This window comes from Lytechinus pictus, chromosome 18, assembly GCF_037042905.1.
Source record: "Lytechinus pictus isolate F3 Inbred chromosome 18, Lp3.0, whole genome shotgun sequence".
NCBI classification, from domain to species: domain Eukaryota; kingdom Metazoa; phylum Echinodermata; class Echinoidea; order Temnopleuroida; family Toxopneustidae; genus Lytechinus; species Lytechinus pictus.
Genome location: NC_087262.1, coordinates 23,939,203 through 23,951,560, shown reverse-complemented (window position 1 = coordinate 23,951,560; position 12,358 = coordinate 23,939,203). Strand labels below are relative to the sequence as shown.

Genomic DNA, 12,358 nt, shown 5'->3' with positions numbered 1-12,358 from the left:
GCCCACTTTGCTAAAGCGTAGTGTGAAAACGAAGTGGGCTAAGCTTAACCCCGGGAAATTGGTGGGGTTAAGACCCCCCCCCCCTTAGCCTCACCAATTTCCTGGGGTTAAGGGGAAAAAGTGCAGTGTGAAAAGCATATATGTGGTCTTGGTTGAAAATCAATTTGTCTTCTTGAACAATGAAGTTGCGTTTGATTGAAACTCTTCTGAGGGGCCCTTGAAGAGATGAGGAACTATGATTGTTATTAACCGGTTTTACAAAATGGGTTGCTGGGTTACTTTTCATTATAATGGAATAATAACTGAAATAATTGGCTACTGATATCAGGACATTCATTTGCTGAAGCAAATATATGAATGGAGGCATTTAAAAAAGTTATGATCGCCCCATGGTGCAAACACATTTTTGTAAGTTGCCATATTTTGATTTCTCATTCTCTTGCTCTTCATAATAACATGTCTTTGCTTAAGATTCCTTTCCCCTTTTCCTTCTATCCCTCTCTCTTTCCGTCCCTCTCTCCACTCACTGCACTGCTAATGATTCTGTCATCTGCAGTGGTGCTACAAAGTTAGTGAACCCCACCAGAAAAACAACATATTTTAAAGTGTTCAGGTTCTGCCATCTTTTAGATATTTAATTGTGAAGTCAGATGAAAATATATTACATTCAATAAAGTTTATTTCTCTGGACTCTCTGGATATTGTAGTGCTGTCTACATTTAACACTCAGCATGAAGAAGTATATTTTCTGGTGGGGTACATTAAGTTTTTAGCATAACTGTACCTTATGATCCTCAACTCCCCCTCTCTCTCTCTCTACTCCTTTCTCTTTCCCATTATTTCTCTCTCTCTCTCCCCCTCTCTATCTTATTTAATTCTTTGGCCCAATTCCATCTATTTCTTCAGCTTTAATAACCATGTCATGATTCCACCATCTTGTAAAATCATCTAATTATGTTGTATCCCTTTTTTCCCCATTCCCAGTTTTATTTAATTGCTATCATAAAACTAAACTATATGAAGGGTTAGCAATTGTAGTCTTCTTCCATTATTTATTTAGTTTGAAATTATCCAAAATGATCCTTTTCTGATGAAAGAAAATCACAACTCTCCTCCAATAATTACATTAAAAAAAATGTGATATCTGAAAAAGGAATAATTTTATACATTATATTTCATTTTTGTTAATTACAAATTACATATATATACACACGTATCATTACATAATATTTGTAAAAGGTGTGTACAGAGTGCAAAAACAGCCTACAAATTTAATAGATTTTTATAATCAATATGGGTAAACAATATATTAATTTGAACAAATGACCAGTCATCATTAAAATATACATACATATATAACCAAATAAGTAGAAATTAGTGTAACTTCATGCACTACAGATCTGTTTCGTAGGAACAGCAAGAACGCTGCTTCCACTCTTCAGGTACAAAGTGAAGTGATTTAGTGTAGGTTATATAAGTTCATTTATGAGAAGTTAATGACTGACTAAGGAGGCATGACCAGTACACAATGGATTACAGAGATTTAAAGTGTTTTGCACTTATAGTATGTGGATTACATATATATATATATATATGTATGTGTATATATATATATATATACATTTTTTCGGCATCATCAATTTTTCCAAAGGGTAGATAGCTCTGGGGAACCTTGATTTGAAGCTACGCCTACCATTGTTCTCTTCATTCATTTCTTTCACAACATATTTAAATACAAAGAGTTGCCAAAGCTGTTGTACATGTATAATGTCTCACATTTATATATATATATATATATATATATAAATATATATATATATATAAAACACTCCCCCAACCCTCCTCGACAGCAGCTTTATCCCGGCGGGTGAGGAAATGGTTTTTGGTAAGGTCTGTTTAGCTCATGAGATTGAGAAGCACCACCTCACCACTGCAGAGCTGGGGGGAGGTTAGTTAACACAAAGACCAGATTAAACATTAACGCAAAAGACAAATAAAAGATTTGAATTTCTAACTTGGTTGTTTGTTTACTATATCTAAAATTTATGCTTACACTATTTTGGGTTTCTCAAAACCCATTAACATGGTTTACATCTACTTTCTAGCATTACCCAAGATAGGCTACTATGAATTGAACTAATTTAAAACTGGCAGAATTTATAAACATACCGTTTTTGTAGATCACATTGCACGCAAAGAAGCAAATGAATTATTATCCGCATTTGAGCACTTAGATCAAGCATTCACAAAGTAAGAGAGATGTCTCATGCTTTAATCCCCATTTGTAATAGAATATTTCTAACTGTACCGGCCGTTGTTAGCACTAACACAGCACCAACAGTAGGCCCAGTCGTATCTTTCAGACTGTGATGTCAGATGTTGATACAAGATGTAAATAACACACTGTTGTGACATTAGTTATTGCTGTGACATTACCGGCTCCAACAAAAAATAAATAATAGGTCCGACCACCACAGTAACATTATAGATAATGGCATGAAAACTTAATTAAAAATCTATATTTTTCTTTAATGAGCAGTATGGTATTTCATAAAACTGCTTGTAAATTACAAAATAGCCCTGTTGCATAAAACTTATGCTATAAAAAACTCTGGCAAACAAAATATGCCACTGACACATTATACAAAACCTCTGGTAAAAAAAAACTGCCTGAGTTTTTTCTTTTATGCAACAGGCCCCTGGTGATACCATCTCAGGTGTTATAATCTGTTTTTCATTCATTTACATGTAGCTCAAGAAGGTATCACCAGTCAAGTGTAAAGTCGGTAGTAACTTGCCAACATCTTTATGAAGCACCCACCAGACCTCATTGCATAAAATATACTAGTATGGTAACTCTGCCTTTCGATTATAACTACCATGGCAACAATGCTCAACAGCCAATCAAAATCAAGGATTTCATGGACTTTACAATTGGATGGCAAATATATATGATTGATGACTCATCACATAATTAATAGTTCACTATTAAAGATTGCTTCTTTTCAATGTAGTCCCACTAGCTATACATAGCGTCGTGTAGACTCTCTGTTTCAAACTGTCTCTGCTTGGCCCTTGCCTGTAATATTGTGAAATGAAAAGAAAAAGACAGCAAAATGTATAAGAATGCAATCCAATTAAAAAAATATTTGATGTGCACCTTTTTCTTCCAGTTACAAAATTATTATTCTCTAAGCAAAAAGGATTTGATTTCTCGAACTGCACACACTGGCGTACAGATGGGGGGGGGGGGGGAGCTGGGGGCCATGGACCCCCCCAAAAAAAAATTTATGACCAAGAAAAAAAAGGAGAAAGGGACAGAAAAGGAAAGGGGGTGATATATTATCTCATTTTCTAAATATCATATCAAAATCTATCACAAATCACCTGTAGAATTTTGTATCAAAAATGTCAAAATTTTTGCTTGCTCACTTCGCCCAAATGCAGCGTTTTAGAATTTTGTCCCAAACACTATGTCTGCCCACCCCCCTCAAATTTTGGCTCATTACGCTACTGATCACACATATGGTCAACTTTGTGAAAATACAATCTACATTCATAACAACTTATCTGAAATAAAAAACAGATATAGAGACCAATTCCAGTTGATGATTACAAAACGAATTTTCACCATATCTGATGTAATAATCACCAAAAAGTTTTGGGTATAAAAATGCTCAGTAAGTATAAAAATATAGAAGGCATTAGCCAAGCCTCTTCTGCAAATAATATTTCAACATACGCCCACAGGGTACTTATTACTGTCGATGAATTTCAGTGCTTTCCAGCTTTAACTCTGTTCTCAGCTAGAGTTAATGACCCTATAAGCCCAACTTCACAACATGCCCTCCTAATGTTTTGAATACACACATTTGAATGGGTTTCTAGCACTGATGCCCTGATGACTTACTTTGTGTTTTCTGTATTCTTCATAATCTTCATCATCCGTGGGGAGCTCATGTCTGCACATGGGACATGAATTAGTCTAAGGAAAAGGAAATTAAAAAGTAAGAAAATGTGAATTAAAACAATTTTTGTGACTACAGTACATATACTTGTATACAATTCAATACAATACAATATAGCGCTCTTCACAATGACTGTATCAAAGCGCTTTACAAATGAGCAAAAAGAAAAAATTATTAAAGAAAAATACATACAATAAATGACAGGTATGTATAATTATGGGCCAAAATGCTGCTTTTAGATGAATTGTCTGTCAGTATGGAGTAAAAAGAAATTATTTCAAAAACAATAATCATATCGGCTTAATTCTCATTTGATCTCAATTCTGAAAATAAATGCAATAATCAATAAAACTAATTCTAGATTCCTTCTCATTTAAAAAAAATTATCTCTAAAAAAAAATAAATATTAAAAGATAATGATACATCATGACATAGTCATTACCCCAAGTCTTTTTTTATCTCTTGTATTTTTTTTGGTCTCGTTTGTTGTATTTTTTTTCTTTAACTTTCTGATGTATAATCTATGCTCTAAAATATCAATGTGAATTATACATATTTTTGTGAAAACTTTTAGTTTGCAAAGCCATATCAGGCTTTTCCAAAGGTTCTCCTTTTCCATTATCAATTTTTGTAAAGGATGAACATTCTTTATGCATTATTGTTTCAATTTTAATATTTGTATATACATATGCATTGTTTGTAATAATTGTGTAAATATGTTTTTATGAGAATGGAATAAATGATCAATTCAATTCAAATTCAAGTGAAGGGGGCGAGTTAATAAAAGAGCATATATTAACCATATTGTGATATGAAATAATGCTATAGAATATACACCCCACCCCAATTTGGCAGGACCTTTTTAATTAATCGTGCATTAGACCTATACATGTATTATTGAAAATTTATGGAAATTGAAACTAATAAAATAGACATACAATCACAGAGTTTATTGTGTATACATTTTCACATTTTTCTACCAATCCTCAAACATTGATTGTAACTATAAATACCTTGTCAAGCCATGGTAGAATGCAGGTCTGGTGATATTCATGCACACATGGCAACGTCTTTGTTACATCCCCAACTCGATAGGGTAGCAAACAAACAGGGCATTTCTCTGTGGAGATTAATTAATAAGGATAAACAATAAATGCTGCAGACCAAATAATCTTTGGTTTCTTTCACTTTGCCACCTTTCTCTTTCATCAAGCTTTATAGAAATAAATGTTGAAAGCAAATTACAGATATCTGTACGTAATATCATCTTAATTATTTATATTTACCGTAATGTATTTCCAGCTATCTGGAATCTACTAGTGAGCAATTTTTACACATTCTATATTGCAAAAAAAAAATTTAAGTGACGTTGATCTGAAATTAGTTGCAATTTTAGGATTTTAAAAAATAGGGAGGGGATTTATTAATAGGCCTTGATTACTTACACATTTTTATAGACATGCAATTAGATCTGTGCCTCATTGCATAAATCTTGATATCAGAAATTTAAAAAAATGCTTGAATTCTATTTTCTACTATGACATATTGCTCTCAGCCAATCAAGTCATATGGCAAGTTCCCCCAAGTCTGCGCAGTCCCCCTTGTCTGCGCACACGCATATCTGTGCAATTCTAGTATAAGAAGATATGCAACGAACACAAATTTTACACATGCAAGCAATACATAGACAGATATTCATTAAAAAATCTGACTCAAAATGGTGGAAAAATGATTCATTTGGGGCATTCCATGTGACGGCCTCAAAATGCAGCCTTTCTCACCCAAATCCCTGAATCGTGTGCGAAGTGAATGTGTGCGCAGACATGGGGTATCATTTTTTTTTTAATCTGAAAACGAGTGCCCGAGGTTTTTCCAAGAAAATCCTATATTTCTTTCAAATCTTTATGAGATATTTGGTACACTTACTCATAATAATATAAGGAACATTATCATCTGAAAGATTTTGTGAAATCAAAAGAAATTCATGTTAAATCTTAACTCATATTGTTAGGTGCGCAGACTTGGGGACCACAATCATATAATTTTATTAGCTGGGAACATTCTCAGTGAAAAAAAAAATAAAAGTAATATTTTTACGGTCCTGGAGTATGTACCTTCTCTGTCTGTTGAAACTCTTGTCTCTTTCAAATTGGCAATACATTCCTTTGATGCTGGGGGAGCTTTTCTGATATCTGGTGGGAGTTCCAAACTGAAATGACAACATTTGTAAAAATAACATGACAGAAACAAAAATAAAGCAATAAAAGTGATAAAACAATGAATTCTGTAATAGGAACAGCATATTCTGCTTTCAACCATTTTATAGAATACTGTAACCTGCCAATCATGTGAGAAATAAAATAATAATCTTTATTTTTAGCATTATTACTATAATTATTCTTATTATTAATAATATTAGATCTATATCATTATGATCATCATCACTAAACTCACCCTTCACTTTCAGCATACTGTCTGACATCATTAATTAAAATCCTGTTAAAAAAAGAAAACAAAAAGTCAAAATTAAGAATTGTCTATATATTATAATATAGTCTTATAGATCTACTTAGTATAGCTAGTACTGGCACATTTCCATCTAACGTTACATCTCAGTCATTGAACATTTTGAAACCTTCAAAAGAAAGATTTCTTCACTTGTCTTCAGTGAAACTTTGTCTGAATGTGAATGACTCATCAATTTTATACAAATAATGCATGCAGCCGAGTGCGTTAGTGGAAATGCAGAGCACGCGAGGTTTATTTAGATAGGTGCCGCACTGTGCACGAGCCGCTTGCGGCGAGTGCCCAGTGTGCTCCATCTGAAGAAACCGAGCTTTCTCTGCATTTACTTTTACGCACGACAGAGCAAGTGCATTATTTGTTTTATAAAATAGCAACACAGAAACAAATTTTTTAAAAGTTACAGTACAGTTTTGTTGGACTTCTACCGCACTGGTTTGCTTGAGCGTGCAATGTCAAGTTTCTTTGCGCACCTTTTGCACTGCCGTGCAGTGCACAAAAAAAGTTGGATATCATGTGACGCGTATTGGCCAATCGCTATGCTTGAAATAATACACCTATTTTATAATATATTTTAATTCAACTGGAATAAGATCATGATTGAATCTTGTCCGAGAAATTCACCCAAAATTCATAAAGGGGCTACACCTTCCAACAAATAACTTCACAAACTGCTTGTTGCTAGTGCTACGAAACTTGTGACCAACAAATGGGGGCTCCCATCAATAACACAACCTCAGAGTGTCAGACAGTCTTGTGTCAGTCACTTATCTCACTCAGTCCACCCTAGTCTGGAGGCGTCTGGGGAGTGAAAGTAATATACTGTACGTATGGTCACTCCCCTAACGCCTGGCATTGTGAACTATATGCTCCTACGTACCGAGGGAAAAGGCAACTATAAAAATGCGCCAAACTGCTAGTTATGTTTAGAATCTGAGGTCACTTCAACCACTGAACTAGAAATACGTGGAAGTCGTGTACACCCAAGCAAAACATCGCCGGCGAACTCGATAAGTCACGTGACCGCCGCCATTTTGCTAGGTCAATTGTTCGAGAACGCGCCGTAGAAGGCAAGATGCAATATGTTTTCTCTATGTACCGTATGGGTACTAGTATTCAACCCGGCATAATTCAAAGATTTTGACATATTCCCCAAAATATTTAGAAATAGGGAATTTATCTTAATTTCACACCTTTGTTATTTCCAGGGTAATCTGTTGTCGATATTTTCTTTGTCAATCTGTCGACTGTATGCGCGGAGGATCGAATTATGCGGCGATGGCCTTTTGCACTGAATGGTACTAGTATTCAACCTCGTGAGGATTGATAGCAAATCTCAAAAGGGTTTAGATTGCTAAATTAGATCTAGATCTATGACTATGTAAATCTCTGGCTTTGATTAATTCCCTGTTTGGTCTCATCTCAAATGGTCTAGTCCATAGTCGGATGGGACAAGGGCAGATCGAGAGATAGGGCCATCTTTCATCGCTAGGTTGAATACTAGTGCCGACGGGTTGAATACTAGTACCAAAATCCGTCGCCGTATAATTCGATCGCCCGCGCACACAGTCAACTGGTTGAAGAAAAAAATAACGGAAAAAGAATAACCAGCATTTGCTCTTGGAAATAAGATGGGTCTGAAATTCAGGTAAATTCTATATTTCTATATATTTGAGGAAACTCTCCAAACGGGTTGAATACTAGTGCCCTTACGGTATTTCTAGTTCAGTGGTTGAAGCGGGACATTTTTTTAGCACTTTTTAATCTAGCACCGCTCATGATTTTGCCGCCCTCTATACGCGTCACGTAACTAGGTTGCATTAACAAAGGATCAAAGATGGCGATGTCAACAAGTGTAAGTAAACTCTCTTCTACTTTTATTACTTCATATAATTTATTCCTAATTTGGTAACCATAACTATCCATTTTTTGCCAAACGTTGCCAACCAATATTTTTACCCATGTACATGATGTACAGCAGTCGTGACCTCAGATTCTAAACATAACTAGCAGTTTGGCGCATTTTTATAGTTCCCTCGGTACGTAGGAGCCTATAGTTCACAATGCCAGGCGTTAGGGGAGTACGGAGTGACCATACGTACAGTATATTACTTTCACTCCCCAGACGCCTCCAGGCTAGTCCACCCGCCTCCTGAACTTACTCGACGTGTTCTTGCTGAGCGCGTCGCTAGAGCTCCGGGCAGCCAAAGGCGGCGATTCCGGTGCTCAGCTAGCAGCTCAGCAAACTCAGTGTAAATCGAAAAGTTTACTTGATTAGTATGATTGTTGAACATTTATGATATTACCTAGCCCACCGAAGCAGGGTATTTAATTCTGGACCAGTTTCTCCTGTTGGTTCACATCCATGTTCGTCGAAATAAGATGCCATTTCTATGATTTAAATCAGATCAATCTCGTCAACAAAAACAAACTAAAGATATTTTGTCGACTCAGAATTAATGGTGGCTTTAACAATTATTAAAAGAAAAATCTGGAAACTGATGGAGGGGGGGGGGGGGGGGGGCGGTGAATGATTTTCCAAATACTCTGCCCCTGATTATACAGTATAGGGAAAACGTACTCAATTGAATAACTATAAATGTTAAGGTCCACAATATGCAAAAATGATAAGATTTACAGTGATTTCAACTCAATTCATTTAACCTTCATTGTTATATTTCAATCCGATTTATATCATACATGTAGGCATCAGGCACCCCCCTTAATTGTATGCTGTTTATATGGACATGTCATTTGCCTGAAAGACGATGATGGTTCCGTTACTTAAAGATTTTTTTAAATACGACTTACTCAATTTTAATCAGCTAGGGTATATAGCCTCCTATACATCGATCATCATCATCAGTGGCGTAACTACGGGGGCATGGGGGCAGCCCCTCCCCCCATCGGCTGGAGAAAAAAGGAGAAAGGGAAAGGAGAAAGGGGGAGAAACGTAGTCGGAAAGAAAAAATATTGTTCATATTATAGTTATGTTATGTTATATTACATTAAAAAAAATTCATAACTTTATGAAACATAATTTGCTCAGGGCAAATTATGGTGGCTTTAACATAACAATTATTTTATTGTTCCTGGTGCTCGCATGGTCTGTTTAACGAGATATAAAACCTCCCGTTTTCAAGTCAATATGCACCAAATATGTTTCCTCGCAATTCGAGTTATTATTGTTTTATGTATAGTGATTGACATATGCTTCTTTTTCATTTTAAGGTCTTAATATAAAACATTTCCTGTCCATGTTTACGTTCGCATTGGTGAGATATGTCTGCTCTTCATGAATTCCTAAATTCAGTCCTTAAAATGTCCCCTTTTCTGATCTGAATATCAACAATTTTCAGCTCGCGCTTTGTGCTCGCATCATTTGGGTAGTGAGATACGTATGGTCTTAGTGAATTCCTACAAACAAGCCTTAGAATGCCCCTCTTCAGGTCCGAATTTCCTAAATTTTCAGCTCGCGCTTGTCACTCGCAATATTTGATTGAGAATGATAATTAGGATTACAATGACTACAAGTGCTTCATGTGTTTAGATGTAATTCTAACCAGCAAGCGCTTGGCACTTGCATTAGATGACCATGGTGAGATATACCTCATGTATACCTAAATAGGGAGGCGCGATAGCTCAGTCGGTAGAGCGGGGGTTTCGGATTCCGGTGACCCGGGTTCGATTCCCAAGTGGTGCACTAGTGCCCTTTGGTAAGGCATTTATCCTCATTACCAGGTCCCTCGGAGAGGACCTAAAGCCGTTGGTCCACTGGTTGCTTGCTCACAGGCATTCGTGCTTTCTTAGCAGTCAGGTAAAACAACCTCGGTATAACATTTATATTCCTAAAATATAGTTCTTAAAATGTCCCTATTTTCAACTTCGCGCTTGCATTGTTTGTTTAGCGAGACAGGTACGTATCATGATTACAAAATTCTGCTTATAATGTCCCTTTTTATGTCTGAATAAAAAAAATGTTTAGCTCGCGCTTCGCGCTCGCATTATTTGATCAGTGAGATACATATGTCCGTTCAATGGCACTGTCCTTAAAATGTCTATCAAGTCAGTATACCTGGCGACACGCTCACTAAGTGACTCAAAGTTTTGCTGACGGTGCCCCCCCCCCCCATGCCGTGACCCACGGTACGCCACTGATTCAACAGATAGTTTAATATTTCACCTCCTTTCTATATATAGTCTGTTTCTTCGTTTTCTTTCTTCGCCAGTGTTTTTTTTTCTTGGCCGTGGAACAATTATTATTATTTATTTATTTATTCTTTTTTTTTTTTTTTGGGGGGGGGGCAAAGCCCCCAATAAGACAGCGATTCGTATTTTTAAAAGGGATACTTGTCGGTCATTCTATACAGGCCATTTTGTTTCTTAGGCCTAGATATGTGTCAACACCATAAATATATTTACTAATGTTTTTCTATAATCAGCACCAAGTTGTTTTACTGCCTTATTTTAAGTCGATATTTATAATGAAACAAAATGGTAATAAATTGGTATCTAAAGCAAGAATTTAAGATAGCCAAGACAACATGATCACGGAGCCACCAAATTAAAAGCTTCTAGGGGAATCGAGGGGAAAATTGAAGAAAAGGACAGCAAAGTAAAGGGAAAGAGTGAATTATTGTATAATTCTCTGAATTGAAAAAAAAATCAATAAAAAAAAAGATTTTTGTATACTGAAAGATCAAAATTTCATCATTTTTTCAGAACTTTTACTCCATCCATGCATGACATTTGGCGCCCTCATTTTTGTTAATTATCAAGCCACTGTATAGTACTGTAGTATAGGCCTATTTATGTTATCATAAAATTAACTTATTTTCAGACCAAATAATCATAACGATAGGGGTAGCAGCCCAGTCAGGTATGTTAAATTCTAAAAGAAATATACATGTACATGTATATATATACTACATGATTTTGAAGTGTCCCGTACCTGGTCACCCTGCCCATGCCCCTTACGTCTACTGAGGTCTGACAGTCGATATAAGCAGGATCAGAAAAGCTTCAAAATATTATATTGACGATAAACGTGATAAAACAAAACAGGGCACTGGGAACGATTCTTTTGCTGGGGGTGCTGAAGTTGGGCGGCAGAAAGTATTTTCGTTTGGGGGGGGGGGGGCAAAGTAAAAAAAAAAAGCATTTATATTAAAATTGGCATTTTGCTGCAAAATGATATTTTGATCATGAGATGCCGCGTAAAGTAGTTGTGTGTTTTTAGTAAGTTGACCCAAGCCATTTTGAAGTGATTTCTGATTGATAAAATATATATAGGCTCCAGGGGCGGATCCAGCTTTTTATAAAGGGGGGGTTGGGGTGGTATGCGAGGGAGCGTAGCGACCGAGTCCAAGCGAGCGGAGCGACCGAGGGGGGAGGGTGTGGGAGGGGGGTGTCCCCCCTCCCACAGTAGGGAAAATTTTTGAAAATCTGTGTGTGAAAATGGCGTTTTCTTGCATTACAAGTTTAAAAAAAAGATAAGATTTAAAAAAATGGTCCCCGGATTTTTTTTTTTTTGGGGGGGGGGTTGCAACCCCCCCAACCCCCCCTCTAGATCCGCTTCTGCGCTCATCGCTCAGCGAGCGGTTTGAAAAAAAATCAAATCAAAAGTAGAAAATTCACTTCTGGTCAAAACTGGCGTACGTAATTACTGTTACAGGGCTTGCGAGATGTTGCGATCGCGAATTGCGAGCTCAAACTTTTTGACATTTCAGACATGAAAATTAAACATCCCGACCAGTATTTGTGATCATGAAAAAGATGTGTAGCGTACTAAAGAATGAATGCCAGTGCGAAGCGCGAGCCAGTATTGTTTGCTTTGTTTGTTTGCTTGCATTTATTTCTTCGTTCAA

At 36.3% G+C, this 12,358-nt stretch overlaps 1 protein-coding gene across 1 annotated transcript; it reads right to left on the bottom strand.

Annotated features, from left to right (window-relative positions):
- Window positions 1-2,001: 2,001 nt before the first annotated feature.
- LOC129282261 (E3 ubiquitin-protein ligase RNF181-like) lies at window positions 2,002-8,940 on the bottom strand. Its single transcript, XM_064113042.1, has 6 exons — window positions 8,798-8,940; window positions 6,423-6,464; window positions 6,083-6,177; window positions 4,982-5,088; window positions 3,911-3,985; window positions 2,002-3,079 (listed from the first exon to the last, which is right to left on the bottom strand). The coding sequence occupies exons 1-6, from the start codon at window positions 8,878-8,880 to the stop codon at window positions 3,020-3,022; spliced, it is 462 nt and encodes a 153-aa protein (XP_063969112.1). The 5' UTR covers window positions 8,881-8,940; the 3' UTR covers window positions 2,002-3,019.
- Between the last annotated feature and the right edge of the window lie 3,418 nt (window positions 8,941-12,358).

Excerpts from the sequence above, each read along its gene's own strand:
- LOC129282261 (XM_064113042.1), bottom strand. The coding sequence starts at position 8,880 with ATGGCATCTTATTTCGACGAACATGGATGTGAACCAACAGGAGAAACT. Across the intron at positions 3,986-4,981 it reads TTCTACCATGGCTTGACAAG|ACTAATTCATGTCCCATGTG; the intron begins GTATTTATAGTT and ends CCTTTTCCTTAG. Across the intron at positions 3,080-3,910 it reads AAGAATACAGAAAACACAAA|GCAAGGGCCAAGCAGAGACA; the intron begins GTAAGTCATCAG and ends ACAATATTACAG.